The following is a 22886-nucleotide window of genomic DNA, read 5'->3' on the forward strand; positions in this document are numbered from 1 at the left end:
GATGTCATTGGTTTTACCGCTGAGTAGTACTCTAATATGTATATATTCCACACTTTCTTTATCCATGCCTCCATTGAGGGGCATCTAGGTTGTTTCCAGGATCTGGCTATTACAAATAATGCTGCTATGAACATAGTTGAACAAATGCTTTTGTAGTATGATAGGGCATCTCTTGGGTATATTCCCAGGAGTGGTATTGCTGGATCCTGGGGTAGGTTGATCCCAATTTTCCTGAGAAACCGCCACACTGATTTCCAAAGTGGTTGCACAAGTTTGCATTCCCACCAGCAATGGATGAGTGTTCCCCTTACTCCACATCCTCTCCAGCAAAGGCTATCATTGGTGTTTTTGATTTTAGCCATTCTGACAGGTGTAAGATGGTATCTCAAAGTTGTTTTGATTTGCATTTCCCTGATTGCTAAGGAGGTTGAGCATGACCTTAAGTGTCTTTTGGCCATTTGAACTTCTTCAGTTGAGAATTCTCTGTTCAGATCAGTACCCATTTTTTAATTGGGTTAATTAGCATTTTAAAGTCTAGTTTCTTGAGCTCTTTATATATTTTGGAGATCAGACCTTTGTCTGTTGTGGGGTTGGTGAAGATCGTCTCCCAATCAGTAGGTTGCCTTTTTTTCTTATTGACAGTGTCCTTTGCTTTACAGAAGCTTCTCAGTTTTAGGAGGTCCCATTTATTCAATGTTTCCCTTATTGTCTGTGCTAGTGGGGTTATATGTAGGAAATGGTCTCCTGTGCCTATATGTTGTAGACTCTTTCCCACTTTCTCTTCTATCAGGTTCAGTGTGTTCAGATTGATATTGAGATCTTTAATCCATTTGGACTTGAGTTTTTGTGCATGGTGATAGATATGGATCTATTTTCATTCTTCTACAGGTTGACATCCAGTTCTGCCAGCACCATTTGTTGAAGATGCTTTTTTTCTTCCATTGTATACCTTTAACTCCTTTGTCAAAAATCAGGTGTTCATAGGCTTGTGAGTTAATATCCGGGTCTTCTATTCCATTCCATTGGTCGACTTCTCTGTTTTTATGCCAGTACCAGGCTGTTTTCATTACTGTAGCTCTGTAATAGAGTTTGAGGTGAGGGATGGTAATGCCTCCAGAAGTTCCTTTATTGTATAGGATTGTTTTGGCTATCCTGGGTTTTTTGTTTTTCCATATAAAGTTGATTATTGTTCTCTCAAGGTCTGTGAAAAATTTTGTTGGGATTTTAATGGGGATTGTGTTGAATTTATAGATTGCCTTTGGTAGAATTGCCATTTTTACTATGTTGATCCTACCCATCCAAGAGCATGGGAGGTCTTTCAATTTTCTGGTGTCCTCTTCAATTTCTTTCTTCAAAGACTTAAAGTTCTTGTCAAATAGATCTTTCACTTCCTTGGTTAGAGTTACCCCAAGATACTTTATGCTATTTGTGGCTATCGTAAAAGGTAAAGTTTCTCTGGATTCCCTCTCTGCTTCTCTGTCCTTTGTGTATAGGAGGGCTACTGATTTTTTTTTTGAGTTGCTCTTGTAATCTGCCACTTCACTGAAGTTATTTATCAGCTTAGGAATTCTTTGGTAGAGGTTTAGGGGTCACTAATGTACACTATCATATCATATCATCTGCAAATAACAAAAGTTTGACTTCTTCGTTTCCGATTCGAATCCCCTTGATCTATCTTCTGGTGTTGTCTTATTGCTATTGCTAGAACTTCAAGAACTATGTTGAAGAGATATGGTGAGAGTGGACAGCCTTGTCTTGTTCCTGATTTTAGTGGAATGGCTTTGAGTTTTTCTCCATTTAATTTTATATTAGCTGTTGGCTTGCTATATATTGCTTTTATTATATTTAGGTATGATCCTTGTATCCCTAACCTCTCCAAAACCTTTATCATAAAGGGGTGTTGAACTTTGTCAGATGCTTTTTACACATCTAATGAAATGATCATATGGGTTTTTCTTTCAGTTTATTTATATGATGGATTATGTTGATAGATTTTCGTATGTTGAACCAGCCCTGCATCTCTGGGATGAAGCCTACTTGATTATAGTGGATGATTTTTTTAATGTATTCTTGGATTCTTTTTGTCAGAATTTTATTGAGAATTTTTGCATCGATGTTCATGAGTGAGATTGGTCTGTAATTCTCTTTCTTGGTTGGGTCTTTGTGTGTATTTGGAATCAGGGTGACTGTGGCTTCGTAAAAAGAGTTTGGCAATGACTCTTCTGTTTCTATTATTTGAAACACATTAAGGAGAATAGGTATCAGCTCTTCTTGGAAGTTCTGATAAAATTCTGCATTAAAACCATCAGGTCCTGGGCTTTTTTTTTTTTTTTTTTTTTTTTTTTTTTTGGTTGGGAGGTTTTTTATGACAGCTTCTATTTCCTCACGACTTATAGGTCTGTTTAAATTGTTCACCTGGTCTTGATTTAATTTTGTTAAGTGGTACTTATCTAAAAACAAGTCCATTCTTTTACATTTTCCAACTTTGTGGCATATAAGTTTTTGTAGTAAGACCTAATGATTCTCTGAATTTCCTCAGTGTCTGTTGTTATGCCCCCTTTTTCATTTCTGATCTTGTTAATTTGCATGTTTTCTCTCTGCCTTTTGATTAATTTGGATAAAGGTTTGTCATTCTTGTTGACTTTCTCAAAGAACCAGCTCTTTGTTTCATTGATTCTTTGGATTGTTTTCTGTGTTTCTCTTTTGTTGATTTCAGCCCTTAGTTTGATTATTTCCAATCTTCTACCCCTACTGGGTGAGTCTGCTTCTTTTTTTTCTAGAACTTTCAGCTGTGATGTTAAGTCTCTAATGTGAGCTTTCTCCGTTTTTTTAAATGTGGGCACTTAGAGCTATGAACTTTCCTCTTAGCACTGCTTTCATAATGTCCCATAGGTTTGGGTATGTTGTGTCTCTATTTTTGTTGAATTCGAGGAAGACTTTAATTTCTTTCTTTATTTCTTCCCTGACCCAGGGGTGGTTCAGTAGTTGACTGTTCAATTTCCAAGAGTTTGTAGGCTTTCTGGGGGTAGAATTATTGTTAAATTCTAACTTTATTCCATGGTGATCCGATAAGACACAGGTGGAAGTTTGCTTTGTTACCGAGTATGTGGTCAATTTTCGAGAAGGTTCCATGAGCTGCAGAGAAGAAGGTATATTCTTTCCTATTTGGGTGGAATGTTCTACAGATGTCTGTTAAGTCCATTTGATTCATAACCTCCATTAATTCTCTTATTTCTCTGTTAGGTTTTTGTCTGATTGACCTGTCCATTGGTGAGAGAGGAGTGTTGAAGTCTCCTACTATTGGGGTGTGTGGTTTGATGGCTGCCTTGAGTTCTAGTAATGTTTCTTTTACATAAGTGGGTGCTTTTATATTAGGGGCATAGATATTCAGGATTGAGACTTCAGCCTGATGAATTTTTCCTGTTATGAGTATAAAATATTCCTCTCCTTCTCTTCTGATTGATTTTAGTTTGAAGTCAACTTTGTTAGAAATTAGTATGGCCATACCCGCTTGTTTCTTAGGTCCATTTGGTTGATAAACCTTTTCCCAACCCTTTACTCTGAGTAGATGTCTGTCTTTGTCGTTGAGGTGTGTTTCTTGTAAACAGCAGAATGTTGGATCCTGTTTTCATATCCAATCTCTTAGCCTGTGCCTTTTTATAGGTGAATTGAGTCCATTGATATTAAGTGATATTAATGACCAGTGCTTGTTAACTCCAGTCATCATTTTTTTTTGGTAGTAGCGTTTGTGTGTTTTCCTTCTTTGAGTTGTGCTGGTGAAGGGTCGCTAGATGTCTGAGTTATTGTGGGCATTGTTGGACTCCTTGGTTTGTGATTTTCCTTCTGTTACTTTCTATAAGGCTGGATTTGTAGCTACGTATTGTTTAAATTTGTTTTTATCCTGGAATATTTTGTTTTCTCCATTTATAGTGATCGAAAGCTTGGCTGGGTATAGTAGTCTGTGCTTGCATCCATGGTTTCTTAGTTTCTGCAGTACATCTATCCAGGACCTTCTGGCTTTCATGGTTTCCATAGAGAAGTCAGGTGTAAGTCTGATAGGTTTACCTGTATAAGTTACTTGACCTTTTTCCTTTGCAGCTCTTAATATTCTTTCTTTATTCTGTATGTTTTGTGTTTTGATTATTATATGGTGAGGGGATTTTTTTTTATCCAGTCTATTCGGTGTTCTGTATGCTTCTTGAACCTTCATAGGAATATCTTTCTTTAGGGTGGGAAAGTTTTCTTCTATAATTTTATTAAATATATTTTCTGGACCGTTGAGCTGTAATTCTTCTCCTTCATCTACCCCTGTTATTCTTAGGTTTGGTCTTTTTATTGTGTCCCAGATTTTCTGAATGTTTTGTGATGAGAATTTGTTGGATTTGCTGTTTTCTTTGATCAGTGCTGTTGAAGGAAGCGGCAGGGCTGTGTCCCGCCACCTGGCTAGCTTTATCCAAAATAATTACACGGAAACTGTATTCTTTTAAAACACTGCCTGGCCCATAGTTTCAGCCTCTTATTGGCTAATTCTCACATCTTCCTTTAACCCATATTTAGTAATCTGTGTAGCACCACGAGGTGTGGCTTACCAGGAGAGATCTTAACCTGCATCCTTCTCGGAGAGGAGAAGCATGGAGACTCACTATGGCGACTGCCTGAAGCATCTCCTGACTCCTGCTACCCAGCATTCTGTTCTGTCTACTCCACCTACCTAATTTTCTGTCTCTTAAAGGGCCAAGGCAGTTTTCTTTATTAATTAACCAATGAAAGTAATATAGACAGATAACTCTCCTCCATCACAGTACATTTATTTTCTCTATGGTATCTTCAGAATCTGAGATTCTTTCTTCTATCTCTTGTATTCTGTTGCTTATGCTTGTTTCTGTAATCTCTATTCGTTTACCTAGATTTTCCATATCCAGCCAACCCTCGGTTTGTGTTTTCTTCCTTGCCTCCATTTCAGTTTTCAAGTCTTGAACTGTTTCCATTATCTGTTTGATTGTTTTTTCTTGGTTTCCTGGGATATCATTTACAGATTTACTCAATTCTTCAAACTTTTTGTTACTCTTCTCATCCATTTCTTTAAGGGAGTTTTCCACCTCCTGTTTAAGGGACTCTATCACTTTCATAAAGTCAGTTTCTTCTACTTCTTCTTGATTAAGGTGTTCAAGTTCTCCTGTTGTAAGTTCACTGGGTTCTGGTGCTTTCATGTTGTTTTTCAAATTGTTGGAGGAATTCTTGCCTTGGCGCCTGCCCATCTCTTCCTTTGACTACTCCCCTATGGATCTTCTTTTATAGGTTCAGTTCTCCTTGCTGGCCAGGGAGCTCACAGACAAAGGGCCTGTCTTGCTGCAGGCAGGCTATTGAAACAAAGGAACTCCCGCTCGCCTGGATGCACTCACTACCTGGTCCCCAAAAAAGCCCCAAACAGGCTGAGCTGGGGGATTTTATGGCCCCGGATAGGATGGGGGGTGTTTCTGGGTGCAAGCTGGGATGGGATAGGAAGAGAGAGAGGCAGTAACAGGGAGAATAGCCCCTGCAGGAAGACCAGGAAGTTTAGGGGGTTGAGGAATGTCTGTGCTCTGTCGCCAGCCTGCTGCCGCGGGTCAGGCACTCACTCACCCCCTCATCCTTACACTTTTAAAGGAAGCATTTTACAGCTTGGTGTATTGAAATTGGCTGGCACCACTGCTTTTTATGTTTGGTACCACCCTTAATGAAAATAAAGATCATTTGAACACAAACACGGCAATATCATGATAGTCTAGTAGCTAATCAACTACTAATGTGTTTTCTCTCCTGCCCAGTTCCCTGCAATTGTTAAGCTCCAAAGAAATCACATAGAGGTCTACATTAACTATAATCTGATTGGCCCATAAGTTCAGGCTTCTTATTAACTCTTACATCTTATATAGCCCATTATTAGCCCATTATTCTTATCTGTGTTAGCCATGTGGCTCAGTACCTTATTAAGCGGGACAGTCACATCTTGCTTCTTCTGTGTCTGGGTCAGAACTACAGAGGAATGGGCTTCCTCCTTCCCAGATTTCTCCTGTTCTCATTGACCCCCCTCTGTTTCCTGTTTGGTTGTCCCACCTGTACTTCCTGCCTGGCTACTGGCCAATCAGTGTTTATTTAAAATATAATTGACAGAATACAGACCTTTCTCCCACATCACTAATGGTCCAGTAAAATGTTTAACACTGATACAATAAGCAGAGATAATTCATATCAAAGGTAGGATGTGAGGTGGCAGAATTCCAACACACTATTTACAATGGAAAACATTTTAAAACTTAGAAATCATTTATTTCTGAAATTCCCCACATAATATTTTCACACCATAGTGACCATGAATAACTCAGACCACAAAAAGCAAGGCTCTCTGTTTTGGAGCCAGCAACTGTGGGTGGTTATTTTAGGAGAGAAAAGCCAAGGATAACCATTCCTAAATCCTGAATTTAAACTAGGACATGCATGGCATTTGTAGCTTTCAAATGTTTCTGACCTTAGGAAAAGTGACTGTTGTCATGGAGTAAGGAGGTGAAAAACATTCTTAGTGTGGCTGTATAAAAGCAATATAACAATAATAGTGTTGGTGCATTAGATATTGAATTGTTTCTTTGTGCTTTAGATTACCTAAGTGCTAATTAGACATAAATTTGTTTTATTAGAAACCAATTCTTTACTAAAAGAATAATTTTTATAGTTTTCCATTACTCTTTCTACGTGTCTTTCTTTTCCTATGTGTTATAGTAAAAGAACTTTAGTGGGAAATTATGGTAATGGAAATTATGGGGTCATTTTATTTTAATATTTTCTAATTTATGTAATTTTAATACATTCTTTTTTAGGCTTGTCGTATCCCTAACAAGCACCTCTTCTCACTGAATGCTGGAGAGCGAGGGTGTTTCTGTCTTGGTTTCTCCCACAATGGAAGAATATTAGCAGCCGCCTGTGCCAGTCGAGATGGATATCCGATTATCTGTAAGAATAATGCTACCTATTTGACATGATTATATTCAGTGTGAACAATACTGGGTTTTTAGTTAACTGAAATCTTATTTGAGAATTCCCTAGTAAATCAATCATATTTCTTAAAATAAAGGGAGTTACTTTATAATATCTATTCAGAATGAGAAGATTGAATGAAAGATGTTATTTGTTTAACCAACAGGCGGATTTTTGTAAACATTGTCTATTTTAAATATACACATCTAGTACTAGGAGAATGTTGAGTATCATGGGAAATGTTTAGCCCATTGTGATTTTAGTTGGTAGTCGTCATGATTCAAATTACAAAGTGCAGCAGTTTTGCCATGTGCTAAAATTCTAATATGTGATCCTGAAGGACCTCAAAGAAAGCTCCTGTTGTGGTAGGGAAGGCAGCAGAAAGGCAAGAGATCTTTTTATTTAGCCTTGGGAGATTTTAAAAGCAGGATTATAATCTTCTGTGTAGAAGGAACTGCGGGCAGGCCTGCATTTCGTCCCGCCTGGCTTCCACACAGCTAGCCTAGCCCCAGAATAATTACACAGAAACTGTGTTCATTTAAACACTGCCTAGCCCATTAGTTTCAGCCTCTTATTGGCTAATTCTCACATCTTGCTTTAACCCATATTTAGTAATCTTGTAGCACCAAGAGGTGGTGGCTTGCCGGGGAAGATCTTAACCGCGTCTGTCTCAGAGAGGAGAGGCATGGCATCTGTCTCATTGTCATCTTCCGAGCATTCTGTTCTGTCTACTCTGCCTACCTAATTTTCTGTCCTGTCAAAGGGCCAAGGCAGTTTCTTTATTAGCCAGTGAAAGTAACAGATGACCCTCCATCACTTCTGGATTTAGTTATTTGTTTTATCTCGGTGATGACATTAGCTCTTGTTGTCTAGAAGAAGGCAGCTCTTCATGGGCATCTGCCCTGATTTCCAGGCCACACTGGACTTAACCTAGCTTCACACGGTTCATGATATTCATAAAATATATGTTCCAACATATTAATTGTCATTATTATCTTTTGGAGAATGAAAGGGTTATTCATGATTTGTGTGCTTTAGATTTTTCTCTGTTAAATGTTATTCTGTGCTTAAATAATTATAGATTTAGATTTATTTATTACTTTAATCTCAACATGTATAATAAGAATCATTATCTCTAGCTTTGCACTCTTTGATTATGGGATGTCTGACTGAGAATTCACCCAGCTTGCTCCATGAATTTTGGAAGTATTCCTTCATTATTTCTCCAGATGTTCTGTTTGCTGCCTTTGTCTTTCTTCTCCTAGGACTGCCATCATACCTGTCTTTGGAGACTTAGTGTTGTCTATTGGATCTCTGACACGTAATCATTTTTCTTCATTAAAAAATTTTCTGTTCCTTACATCAGATAGTGTCAGTTCCCCTAAAATCAGGTTTAGTGATTCTTCGGCCAGTTCAGGTCTGTTGTTGAGCCATTCTCTTGAATTCTTTATTTCAGTGATTATGCTTTTCAATTCCAAAGCTCCTTTTGGGCTCATCCTTAGCATTTCTGTTTATTTACCTATGCTTTCTTTTTTGGTGAGGAGAGCCTTAGACTTTCTTTAAAAACATGTGACAGTGATAGGTTTAATTGTCTTGCTCAGAAAGATCAAAACTGGGCTTCCCAGGTTTCTGTATGGACAATGTCTGCTAATTGCTTTTTCTTCCTGTGTGTAGCTGTACTTTCTGTTTGTTTGCCTGTTTCCATGTCACAACTTTATGTTGAAAGCTGGGTATTTGAAGTAATATAGTGCAGTATAGCTCTGTTTCCATCATTCTGCCTTCGGCTACCTAAGCTGTGCTACTACTTCTGGTTGTGCGGTTAATCTCCTAGACAAATTCTGTAAAGAATTTGTTCTCTGCTGTGTTATTAATCCTCTGTAGACTGTACCCAGTCAGCTAGTCTGATGCTGCCCCTTGCCAGGGAGCATTATTCTGGGATATTTTTTCAGTTATTTAGCACACAATTTAAAAATGTCCCTGAGCCTTAACTTCCTGTTTGTGCTAAGCTTCTTCGGGTCAGTCACATAAAGATAAAGCCTCCCAGGTTTTTCTTGGTTATGCATGTTGTCTTTACATACTTGTGTGGGGAACCTAGATTCTTAGCAATACTTTGAAGCTGTCTATAGTTCTCCATACCCATCCCATCCCATCCCATCCCATCCCATCCCATCCCAGGTTCTGCTTGTATTTAGATTTTGTGTTCTTTAGTGAGCTGCTTCTTATCCCCAGCTGGCATCGACCTCTAAAGCAACCACAGCATTAGAGGGTGCCCCTGGTTGTTTCTGTGTGCACACTAGAAGCAGATGCTTAGGGGGAGCTACTCAACATAGTTAACTAAGCCGTGGAGCCTGCTTTGAGTAGCACAGGTCATCAAATAGGAAGAAGTCTTTGGACTAGAGTTGTTTGTTGGGTGCTCAGACCTCTTCTGCATCAGTGCGTGGTTTCCGAGCTTCTGATTTTCATTGCTTTTTTTTACAGTTTCTTTAGTGTTTGTTTAGAAAATAGGAATTAGATTGTTGTAACAACACAAAGCTCAGTGTTCTTACTGAAACAACTGTTTTCTCAAGTAAGTGTTCCTCCAGCTCTCCCAAGCCTTGCACAGTTAATTCTGAGTTCTGTAATGCCATTTGCAAATCTTTTTTACGGGGGATTAGATTTTCCAAAGTCCTGATTTTGCTCTGGTTTCTGAACTGCTTAGTTGTCTGAAGGGTGGTTGATTTCACCACTAGGTGGAAGTAGAGGCTTGGACACTGGTCATTGTTAAGCACTCAGTTTACTGATTTCCTTGAGTGTCTGCCCTAATACTACTACCTTGCTTTGTCTATTCAACTCATTTCCTGCTAATTCCATTGTGCACGCTAGCATTTTACTATTAGAATTTCTTTCTGACAATGCAATAGTTTATATTTCTCATTACATCCAAAAATTCTTGAAATTTAATTGATTTTAGAGGAAAGTAATACCTTATTCATGAAACCCTAAGTTATAAATTATTTAAAGTGAATTGCAATGTAAATATTATTTAGTTTTTACTAATAAATTGACTATGAAAAGTTCTTTGGGGATTCTAGCAATATGAGTAATTGATAGCATATTAAAGAATATTGTCAAAATTTAGCATATAATTTATGTAAAGTTCTGAGATCAAATTAAAACAGTTCTTGTGTTTTGAAATTATATTAATATTGTAAATATTTTTTACTTTAATTTTGCAGATAATGCTTAACTTTCTAAATTATTAGAAGTGTGAATTTATATATTTGTTGAATTAAAGATATCCTAGACATTTAATTTCTAAATATTTTTATTAGTATATGAAATTCCTTCTGGACGTTTCATGAGAGAATTGTGTGGCCACCTCAATATCATTTATGATCTTGACTGGTCAAAAGATGATCGCTATCTCGTTACTTCATCATCTGATGGCACTGCCAGGTTAGTATACGTTCCAGAAGTTCTTACTGTCTGTGTTGTTTGCCATCAAAGAAAGCTAAGAGAATATAGAGAGACAGATATGCCTCTGATCATCATAGCTGTGCATCATACATACTGTCTGATTAGATAGAAGTAAAACTTGATGCCAATTGTCTTGACTCTTATTTATTTAATGTATATCATTTATGTCCCTTGATGTTTTTAAACAATTATGTTGCAACTAATATCTTGCAAGAAGTGTGTGATATTTGTCCTATACTGTAACTGCGGATTCTGTCTTCATTGTAGGCTTGGTATAGGGGCCTGAACCCATAGTGTTCAGTAGGTAGGTATAAACCAGTAAAGGACTCGGTTACATACATACTGTAAAGCTTTATGGCTTGTTAAATATTTGCATTTTCGTGAAATCAGTCTTAACTTATTCCCTTTCAATTTAATATGGATCACAACACAACATTTTATTTATTGCATGATTCTTTAATTTTTTTTCACAGTCTTACTTGTAGCCCAGGCTAACCTCAAATGTGCAGTCTTTCTTCCTCAGCCTTCTCTGTGCAGGGATTACCAGAATGGCCATCACACCTGGCTCAATAAAATATTTTAAGAGCTAATTTTTAAACGTTATTTACTTCTTTTAGCTCCTTGTTTAACCTTGAACATTCATGATCTAAAAAGAAAAGGTTTTCGAGATTCTTTCTCTCTATAATTTAGACTAGGTAGACACACGTTCTCCACCGCCTGGGAAACTGCACTGCTATCTTTTTGTGACCTGCACTAACTTCATTCTCATTTACTTTCCATGCCTCCTGTTTTTTTTTTTTTTTTTTTTTTTTTTTTTTTTTGTTTTTTTTTTTTTTTTTCCTCATGGTTTATTTTTTTTTATATTTAAAAATTTCCATCTCCTTCCCTCCTCCTCCCCCCTCCCTCCCCTCCTTCTCCCCTTTCTCTCCCCTCCTTCTCCCCCTTCCCTCCCCTCCCCTCCACCCATACCTCCCCTCCCTCCCTCTCAAGGCCAAGGAGCCATCAGGGTTCCCCACTCTATGCTAAGACCAAGGTCCTCCCAACTCCCCCCAGGTCCAGGAAGGTGATCGACCAAGCTGAGAAGGCTCCCACAGAGCCCGTCCATGAAGAACAATCAGAGCCCAGAGCCATTGTCCTTTGCTTCTCAGTCAGCCCCCGCTGTTGGCCACACTCAGAGAGACGGGTTTGGTCGCATGATCCATCAGTCCCATTCCAACTGGAGTTGGTGATCTCCCATTAGTTCTGTCCCACCGTCTCCATGAGTGAACGCACCCCTCTCGTTCCTGACTTTCTCCCTCATGTTCTCGCTCCTTCTGCTCCTCATCGGGACCTTGGGAGCTCAGTCCAGTGCTCCAATGTGGGGCTCAGTCACCTTCCCCATCTGTCGCCAGCTGGAGGTTCCCTCACGGTCCTGACTTTCTTTCTCATGTTCTCTCTGCCTCCTGTTCTTGCTTAATAAGCCGTGGGATTTCTAGTGCTAGGCTCCTTCTACTGCTAACCTTAACTTCCCTTTCTATGTAAAATGACTGTTGGTCAGTGTGTCACCATTGTTCAGGTTATATTTAAGTGAAAAGTGATAATTACTGACAGTTTACTTCTGTCTCTATCAGTCTGGGGCAGTTATTACTCCCTTAAATGTACTAAAGCTATTGACTGGCTTACTCTTACGACAGCCATTCTATCTAGAGGTGGGTAAAAAGGTCTCAGTTTGCTGAGCCATGACAAAGGCTTTTAAGGTGTAAGTCTCCCGAGCCTTCATCCCTGCTGAGTCACCTTTCAGTCTCTCGGTTCCTTCTTCTCATCCTCTAGCAGCAGCTCCAGAGGTTAGGTGCATCAGTTCCATCATCTTTTATTTGCTGACTTCAATTTATGATAAAAATTTCACTGGATATATGGATGGTCTCCATAATGTCTATCCGTGGACCTAGTTTTATATCTGTGCATCTCTTAATGAAACTGTATGGGCATAGACTCCTTAATCAATTAAAATCCAACCCAGAGTGCTGGTGAAGAAGTTCGTCAGGTAAAGACAACTAGTCTGTAAACCTGGGATATGTGGGACCCACACAGTGGAAGGAGACAGCCAACACGTGCAGATTGTCTGCTTACTCTACATGTGTGCAGTGGCACATGAATGCCCCCCCCCACACACACACACACAATTTTAAAAATTTAAATCAACTAAGATTTCACCATGGGTATCCATATTGCACATATTGTCCATTGTTCATGTTTTCCTCTAAGTACCTTTAAAATTGGCATGAATTGAACTCTATAGATCATAAAAAGTTTTGTGAAAGCGCTGAGTGAAGAAAAAAGCATTATAACTGGGACTAAAATGATGAAGAGGCCTCTGAAAGAGACATGAGGATGTTAGTAATGAGGAAGTGATAGCCAGAGGAAGTTAGGAGGGTTGGTCATGCTCCTAAATGGCAAGTTGTGGATCCTCTGCCTCTGCCTTCTATCTGTTTTACTGAAATCACATTCATGTGTTTCCATTGCTTTTTTCCCAGTAACCGTTTTTGACCTGCTAGCTCCTTGCCATATGGCTTTAGCTTATTTTCTTCTATACATGCTTCTAGAAGAATCTGGTTTTTCTCAAGTCAGCAGCTTCTAATACAAACAGAAAGACAAGCACCTGTAATAGCTCTGCAGCAGTTTGTGTGTCCTGAGTTATAGCCCATTTCACACATACTGCTTTAACTTTTCTTCATATGTGAATTTTCTTTCCTGTCTAAAGGGGTTTTTTGCATTTGCATCGACTCGTTAATAATTTGTATCTCTTTGTTCTTTATGAAAGGCTTACAAACTATTAATATATTTTTTTGATGTTGGAGTCTACCCTTACATAAAAATATGAACTAACAAGTTCAGTTTTTCCACAAAAAGCTTCATTTAAAATACACACACACACACACACACACACACACATATACACACAGAGTATTGAGTCCTTTTGAAGGTCTTCATTTTATTCTGTTATGTATAGTATGCCAAATAATAACACCAAGATTTATTAGTAATCAAATGAGAATTTTACTTTTAAATATCATAATATTCCTTTCAAATGAGCAGTTTTGTTATTTTGTGTCAATTCTATATGTAGCATATGTTCATTGAAATATGCCTTTTTCAATAAAATCTTTTGGCAATGACATGTATGCTTGATTTTCACCTGAACATTTTTTCATCCTTTCATTATTACTTTGTCCCTTTAGTAATTTGCATATGTTTTAATCAGCTACTGAGAAAATGCAAAATGTCTCTATTGAATAGCTGACTCTATTTTTTTCTTTTATTTGTAATTTGGTAATGTGTTTTAGACAGAAATTTAAAAATTCCAAGACAAATATATTCTTTTTGCCAGGCGGTGGTGGCACATGCCTTTAATCCCAGCACTCAGGAGACAGAGACAGGAGGGATCTCTGTGAGTTTGGGGCTAGCCTGATATATGGAGGGAGCTCCAGGACAGAGTCCAAAGCTACAGAGAACTCTGTCTTGAAAAAAACAAAAAATATATGTTCTTTTGTTTCCAGTAACTTAATCCATCATATAAAATACCCAGTGATTAATACTCATAGCACTACTATACAATTCTAGATTTCGTTTATTTTACACATGCACACACATTTGGAAAAGAAATGGAGTGGTAAGCATAAAGGTAGTACCTAGTATAGGAGAGCTTGTTCTCTGTCAAAATACCATGATTATTTTAATCAAATAAAGTAGGACATAGACCATATGATAAAGTGTTTGCATACAAGCACAAGGACCCGAATACAGATCCCCACGATGTATACACAAAGGCAGTCACAACAGTACACATCTGTAATAGCAAAAGACGGAAGGATCCCCGGAGTTTTCTGGACAGCCCATCTAGCCAATCAGTGAGCATCTGTCTCAAAAAGTAAAGTTCAGAAATGTTTGAGGAACACATCCATGGTCAAACTGTGGCCTCTTCATGTGTCACATGGGCACACACACATACACATTTAAAAATAAATTTCTTATTTAATTATGATGTTTAAGTGTTTAGGATCTGTATGTATATTATTTAGGCTTTGAAATATAAATTAAAAGTTACTGGGTTCTCTAGTTCTCTTGGCCTCCTCATTTTCAGAAGGGGTTCATACAACCTATTGGGAAAGTCCTTCAAAGTTTCTTCCTATCTTTTAAATATGTGTGTGTGTGTGTGTGTGTGTGTGTGTGTGTGTGTGTGTGTGTGTAATGTGTTTGAGTGTTTTGCCTGAGTGTGTGTATGTACATCACATGCAGTCTAAGTGCCTGCAGAGGTCATAAAAGGGTGTCTTAGATCTCCTGGAACTGGAATTACAAACAGTTGTGAGCCACTGTATGGATTCTGGGAACCTAACCTGGATCTTCTGGAAAGCCAACCAGAACTCTGAGCCATCTCTTCCATCCTCTTCCCTATCTTTTAATGCATATTGTGTTAAATAATGTTTCACCAGCTATTCAGTGTATATTTACCCAGTGTCAAAACTGGTTTTAAAAACAGATTATTTCCTAGTGAAAATAGTTTTTAATTTTACAATATAGGTTATAGTTACAGATAAAATATATTTCATGAGAAATTGCCTTTTAAATGGTGGGATAATCTAATATGTGGTCATTATCATATTTTTAGTATAAATATTAATTTATGTAAGTTTATCGTTTGGCATTTGCTTACCTAAGTTTTATTGACTATATTCTTCTAAAGACAGTTAAAGAACATTTTGAATTTTCATCAGTCTGTTACTTTCTATCCTTTTCCAGGGTTTGGAAGAATGAAATAAACAGTACAAGTACCTTCCGAGTCTTACCTCATCCTTCTTTCGTCTACACGGCAAAGTTCCATCCAGCTACACGAGAGCTGGTGGTTACGGGATGCTATGACTCTATGATAAGGATATGGAAAATTGATATGAGACAAGATACTCCCGTATTAGTCCGCCAGCTTGATGTTCACAGGAGTTTTGTCAACTCTGTCTGTTTTGATGATGAAGGTATATCACAGAATATGCTCTAAGTCAGCATAGTTACTTGAAGAAAGAGATTATTTTCTTTAACTAATAGGTGATACTTGAGAGAGCTTGCATTAATATTTCTAAGTGTTACTGAACTGATACTCAGATCAGCTTTAGAGATTCTAGTAAATTAAGGACATTTTTTTTTGGTTTTGCTCAGAACTAAAAAGAGCATTCTAATACATAGCAGTATTCACCAGTTGAATAAGCTATTTTGTAAAGTATTACATTCACAGTACTAAAAAACCATATTTGTTAGCATTGATGTGTAATGTATTCCTGCATGACCGTAATGTTTTCTGAGTCCCACTCAATTTTTAAAGACTGATATTAATACTTGTTATTATGGTTTTATTAATTCTCTGATAATTTTAAATTGAATTGTCACTGGGATTATGTTAACAGTATATATTAGAACAGGTATTCTCCTAGGTAGATCAAAAATTACATAGTCTAATAACGATAAATACAGATACATGTTGGGCAATTCAAATAATTTGGATATGAGTATATGGGTGCTATACATGTAGATTACATTGCTCGTTTCTTTTTGTATTCAGATTCAGATAAATGACAGAGGGAAATGTTACCAAAAATGCTCTTTAAATATGAATTTTCTTAAAGATAATTGGGATTGTAGTGTGACCTGTCTTTTTCTTTTTAACTTTTTACTGAAAAATCTTTCATTGGCAATTCAATACTATGCTTGTTAGTCTGGGATATGGCTCCCCCAACTTTATACCGTTTTTCTAGCTTCTGCGACATTCTTAAGTTAGTAATTTGCTGTTGTCAATAGGTCATCACATGTATTCAGGAGACTGCATCGGGGTGATTGTTGTTTGGGACACTTACGTGAAAGTGACTGATTTGCAGCACTCAGTGCGCCACTGGACGATAAATAAGGTACAGAACCCCATTTCATACCTTGAGAAACCACGAAGGAAACTGAGGAGAATCAAACACAGGGCTCGAAAAGACCATAAGGGCACCCTAGTCTGTCCTTTGAAAAATTAAGCTTCTCCCAGTCCAAAAACCAATTATCATGTTTTCTTGACAGCTAACGTCAATAGTCATTAATTAACTCTCACTTCTTTCTGATAGTTTATTGATCTCAACTCAGTGAAGGTTTTTCCTTTGGGCCACACTTTACTCTTTATGTTTAGGGCCTGGAACATTGTAGGCAGCGACTCTCCCATTAAGTTCCAGCCTCATCCTGTTTGTCGTCTTTTGAGGTCCGAGCTGCAGCATGGCATTCACTGAAGTTCACAGTGACGCAGGCACATGAGCAACAGCTAATTTTCTGTTGCTGGTAGCCTGTGTTTTCTCAGTCTCTACAGTCACTAAGAACAGCATTGGTGCTCTGTGTCAGAGCAATGTAATGATGATGGGAAGCTGGCACTTAATCGCAATAACTGCTTCATTTGAAACTTGCTAATGATAGAAACTAGCGAGGAAATGTGTTCCCGATTGAAGTAAATACGGAAATGCATTCCTTTTGGAAAAGAGTTTTATGGTCTATAAGCAATTTTGTTAGTTCTTTTTAATTAAAGATAAATGGATTGGTAAACTTGATCTTATGTTTGTTATATATTATTATATTGTTATAGCTTCTAACTGTTGCATATTTTTCTTTATTTTTTAATGAATTTTGACAATAGATACCAACATGTTTGAAAAAAGTTCTGTAAATTTCAGTTAAATCAAGTCTATCAGATCTATCAAGAATATCCTGTCTTTAGTTACTCTTATCTGGCCTGTCAGATTAACAGGGGACACCTTAAGACTCGTCATGTAGCCTGATTTCATACATTACATTTTTAAAAGAATTTTCTAATTACATGAACACTTCCTGGATTGCTAAGTCTCTAATAAAAGCACAAATTTTCAATCATTTGAACCTACAATGCCAACTTAGTTATTGGCTTTAAAGTTCTTGTGTTAACTTGTCTTAACACAGTGTCTTAAACAGTATTAAATAATTTAAGCAGTATTAGCTTAAACAGTGTTAACAGTATTTAAACACCTTAAAACAGGTGTCATAAACCCAGACATCTGCTTGCCTTGAAAATCTACATGTTAGCATTATTTGAAACAGTCAGACTAAGCATAGGAAGTGAGCTGGTGTGTCCTTTTAAGAGTGAACGTGCATGGTAAACAGGGGATTGGTTTCATCCTAAACTGTCTTCTGCCAGCAGTATGGGAAGTGCTGAGGTACTCTCTCATCTCCAAAACAAGGGTGTTTTAGTTTAGCATGGCTATGGTTCAGAACAGTTTGAAGGACGAAAGTCACAGATAACCACTATCTGCCATTGCTTTCTCAGATTTGTACCCAACACTGGTCCCACATTGGTTTGGATTTTGCCCTTTTACATGTCTTCTAGTTGCTCAGCTCTCCTTCAGGGCTTCTCTGTCTCTCATTTGTGATAGTTTAGCTCACTCAACTTCCTGTCTGTGGTGTTGGTATTTTACTGTTTTCTGTGATGTTTAAGGAGAGTCGATAGATCTTAGAACTGGATGGCAGCAGCAGGATGCCTGCCTGCCACTGTAGGTTTAGTGCCCTCATTGAAGAGGAGAACCTCTAGGTGAAAAACACAAAGCTCACGTGAGAAGAAGGCTGAATCAGAGTTCTGCCCCAGGTTGAGGGACTTTCCTTAGACTCTTCGGACTTTAACCAAAGCTATTTGGGGAGACAGCTCTGCTCAGCCTGGTACCAGCATCGCTGACACCTAAGTTATTTTGCATTTGCAGTTTTTTTCCTCCTGTGGCAATACCAAGAAAGATCTTTGGTAATCATTTTAAAAAATGTCTATTCTGTACATTAAAGGTTGTAGTACGGTTATGAGAGTGCACATAGTAAAACTGTTGCTATCGTGAACCGAATTAACCCAGACCTTCAGTTGTTCTGTGACCAGAAGCTCATCTGTACATTTTTCATGATTCAGTACAATCTCATTGCATGCAGCCTTCATATTGCATACTACATGACCAGAGTTGTTGACTGTACAGTGTGTCCTGACCTAAGGCTTTCTGTTTCCTTCGTAACTTGGTTTCTTACGCATTTGATTTTTTTTTTAAGTTCCACATAAAATTGAGACTGCAGTATTGGGAATATTTTTTACGTGGTGTCTTCCAGACTCATTTTTGTTGTGGCAAATGAAAATCTTTTCCTTTTGGGCACCATTTTAGGAAATCAAGGAGACTGAATTCAGGGGAGTTCCAATAAGTTATCTGGAGGTCCACCCCAGTGGAAAACGTTTATTAATCCACACCAAAGACAGCACACTGAGGATCATGGACCTGCGGATGTAAGTGTTTTAGTAGTAACAGGAGAATTACTTCAGTTGGTTCCTTTACATTTATAAAATGCAGCAATATTTTTGAGCCAGCGGTTTTGTGTACTGGGGGCATCATCTGTAGAAATTTTTTTGGCTTCTTCCAGCTAATGGATGAAAGTCAGAGCTGCTCCTAAGTGTGCTATAGCTAAGACAGCCCACACAACAGAGTTACTTATGCTGTTTGAATCGCTCTGAGGCTAAAATGGAATCAGCTGTTTTTATGTTTTATGTTTTATGTTTGCAATGAAACGCAGGCACTCATACCATCAACAGGGAGATACCTTTTGTTTCCATGATACTACTGAGATTATAATACTGTGTGTTATAATACACAATAGATGGAGGTTGTGAAGGAGATGGCTCTTGATTAATGCCTCTTTGTCTGCTTTACTTCAGTGAAGGAAAGGTGTGGGAAATACCTTAATATAGAAGACTAGTGGAGTATTGGCAAAACCAGTATGGACTACTAGTGTGTCTCTTTTTTGGTGTTAGAATTCCATGTGAAACAAACAAGAGAAAGCTATCTCATGGGTTTCTTATTTTATTTAGAAATACATATATCAGTCTATGTGAATTAATCCCACACGTATCTTTTTAGTGCTATTAGCCCTTCAGTGTTTAAACATAATAGCCCAAGACGCTAGCATGGGTACTGTGGGAAACTGACATCAAAATTACTACATCGGAAGTATAATCTAGTCATTACCTTTCACATCACAACAGCAAACACTTAGATTAAATCTTGAGATCTGGAATCTGACTTCGAGGCCAGCTTGGTCTACAGAGCAAGTGCCAGGAGAGCCAGGGATACACAGAGAAACAAAACACTTGAGATCTGGCATTGGAATCAGAATATTCCTTTTTCTACACTTTACATCCATGGCATACCAAATAAATGAGTCAGCTCTCAATATGTGTATCTTAATAAATATAAATGTAAGGTATAACTACTGTATATGTTACAGCAACAATAAAGATGACAGCTGTAATTTAGCCTTTCTGTTAAGGTTCTGTTGAAAGACTACCATTTGAGTTCAGTCCTGAAGGATGGATAACTCAGATACAATAGAGGTTTTCAGTAGGGTAGAGAATGAAACAAAGAGCAGACTGGGGGTGTGCTCAAGGCAGATGGGTAGCCCGAGCGGAGGTTTCTTGACAAGGAGTACTAACAGGGAAGTTTTTCAAAACATTTTGTAAGGTCAGGCGGTGGTGGAGCACGCCTTTAGTCCAAGCACTCAGGAGGCAGAGGCAGGTGGATCTCTGAGTTCAAGGCCAGCCTGGGCTACAAGAGCTAGTTCCAGGTTAGGCCACAAAGCTGCAGCAAAACCCCACCTCAAAAAAGAAAAAAAAATAGAATGTAGGACTGGATTAAGAGACCAAATTATTCCCTTTTAAAGCCCTATAGTATCATACCTGGGTTCATAGGCAGGAAAAGAATCAACTGCTACTTTTTCTTCCCCTGTCCCTAAGGCTTTGTGAAGGAGTGAGTCACCAAGTAGGTGACAAGAAACACACTGCAAGGACTCCAGAAGTGTCTCACTCAGTAACTCAAGGACTGGAAATTTAAATTGAAAATGTTAAAAAAAATAAATACATACACATGCAGCAAGATTGTTATGGAAATCATGTTCACGGTAGGAGAAAGCAAAAACTACACTAAACGTTGTCAAGCAGTGGAACATTTCTTAAGACACATCTAGACAGTGACATTAGAGCATTGGCATAATGCCGTCTGTTATCTGACACCCTGTGAGCGCTGAAACGATGTCGCCGTTGCTCTAGGTCAGAACATGGAGGTAGTTTGTATTATATGTATTCTCTTTATTATGAGGACTCAGCAGGAGAGAGAAGAAATGGGTCACATAAATTAGAAAGGATCATGAAAACTACTCTTGTCTCTTGAGTCTTCATCACAGGATGCCTAAATTCAGTATTCACAATGAACATTTCTCCTCCACTAGTCTTTAAACGGTTAATATGGGTTGCGTTTGCACGTTTGCTTGTTTATAGACTAGCAGCAAGGAAATTTGTCGGAGCCGCGAATTACCGGGAGAAGATCCATAGCACTTTGACCCCATGTGGGACTTTGCTCTTCTCTGGGAGTGAGGATGGAATAGTGTATGTTTGGAACCCAGAGACAGGTAAGTGTTTATTGATCTTGAAAAAAATGTTTTAGGGAATGGGATAGAAAGTTTAAAGTATGTGAAAACTATGGTTTTTGATATTCTTAAGAGAGATCTGCCTTCGAGTTTTAAATCTGACTTTGTGTTTTAAAATCGGGTAGTATATTCGTTACTTTTCTCATCGCGGTAACAAAACCCCTGAAAGAAGAAATGTAAGGAAGGGGTGGTGGCAGCTCCAGGGATAGAACGTCAGTGGTGAGGAAGGCATACTGGCAGCAGCAGGAGTTTGCTGCTCACATTCCCTAGTTGGAAGCAGAGAGTCAGGGACTGAGGAAATAGTTCAGTAAATAAAAAAAAGGTGTTTGCCGTGTAAATGTGGGGATATAGTTTGAATCCCCAGAAACCATGTAAACCCAGAATCAGTGACACCTATCTGTATCCCAGTGTAGTAATGAGCTGCGGGCTGCGTTCCTGCCGCCCGGCTCCTGGCCACCCGGCTAGCTTTACCTGAAATAATTACACAGAAACTGTATTCTTTTAAACACTGCCTGGCCCATTATTTTCAGCCTCTTAGTCACATCTTGACTAACCCATATCTAATAATATATGTAACACCATGAGTGGTGTCTTACCGGGAAGTTTCTAGCGTACGTCCATCTAGGGCTGGAGCTTCATCGCATCTGGCTTCTCTCTGAGGAGAGGCAAGGTGGTCTGTCTAACTTAGGAGAGGCGTGGCATCTGACTGAGCCATCTACCTCACTTCCTTCTTCCTGTTCTGTCTACTCCGCCCACCTAAGGGCTGGCCAATCAAATGGGCCAGGCAGTTTCTTTATTAGCCAATGAGAGTCCTCCATCATTTCCCCTTTTTCTGTTTAAACAAAAAAGAAAGGCTTTAACTTTAACATAGTAAAATTACATATAACAAAACAGTTATCAAGTAAGAATTACAGTTACAATATTTATATCTATTTTATCTTTTATCATAACAAAGGAAAACAACTATAACTATTCTTCAACTCCATCAAAGACTCCAGAAGGACACAATATTACCTAGGTGAACAAGAAGTAAGCTACTTCCAAAACTCTAGAAAAGACAGAAACAACTCGCTGCCTGGACAGTCACCCAAAGATCCTCTGTACCGTTGGGGCATCCATCTTCGGCCTACAGGCCCATAGTATCCAGCAGACTTTTCCATGAAGCAGGAAATTTCAAAGGCAGTTCAGTCAGTATCTGCTGTATCCTGCAGAATGTCTCACAGACTCTTTCATGAATCAGGAACCCCGAAAGATCATCTCACTTTTAGGCAAGTTCAGCAGTCCTCTCTCTGAGGGTTCTCTATGTCCAGTTTATGCAATAGTCCAGGCAAGAGCAGTTTCTTGCCCAAATGGCTGTCAAACTCCATAAGGATCCTCTTCGATGCCCATCATCCTCTTGAATTAGATTGGTGCTGCCTGGAGCTGATGTGTCTCATTGTCATGAAAAGCCTTAAGTTATTAAAACATTTAAGTGGAATATTCTGTAGTCTTTGAAAGATATTAGGAATGCCTATCTAACTGAAATATATCTCTATATATCTAGAAAATCTAACAAGACTATAAGCTTTACTACTATCGATGATTATCCATTAACAACCTATATTTCTTAATTATATATTACATTTTTAAAATGAAGTACACAATCACAATACCTTAATCAGTATCAAAAATACATATACATATAACAAAATTGACCTTAAATCTCTGTCAATAAAGCAAAATCTATACCAATGCAAATTATTCATATCTATATCATATCCCCCTTAAATGTAAAAGAATATTTACAAACAATATTTGGGAATATAAGCGCAGTTATTTCTCTCCAAACTGCTTCCTGCTGAATGGGGGCGCTGTTAATTAGGTCTTTCATGGTGTAACCTGTGTCCTAGGTTCATCTC

General features: G+C 38.2%; 1 protein-coding gene across 1 annotated transcript in view; it reads left to right on the top strand.

Moving 5' to 3' along the window:
* Window positions 1-22886, top strand: part of Ahi1 (Abelson helper integration site 1) — a 150591-nt gene that overhangs the window by 26757 nt on the left and 100948 nt on the right. Inside the window, exons 9-14 of the mRNA XM_038339840.1 lie at window positions 6855-6987; window positions 10323-10446; window positions 15244-15473; window positions 16291-16397; window positions 18681-18799; window positions 20840-20970. Of these exons, the coding sequence (XP_038195768.1) occupies window positions 6855-6987; window positions 10323-10446; window positions 15244-15473; window positions 16291-16397; window positions 18681-18799; window positions 20840-20970 (844 nt within the window). The remainder of the gene's footprint in view (window positions 1-6854; window positions 6988-10322; window positions 10447-15243; window positions 15474-16290; window positions 16398-18680; window positions 18800-20839; window positions 20971-22886) is intronic.

Source organism: Arvicola amphibius, chromosome 8, assembly GCF_903992535.2.
Source record: "Arvicola amphibius chromosome 8, mArvAmp1.2, whole genome shotgun sequence".
NCBI classification, from domain to species: domain Eukaryota; kingdom Metazoa; phylum Chordata; class Mammalia; order Rodentia; family Cricetidae; genus Arvicola; species Arvicola amphibius.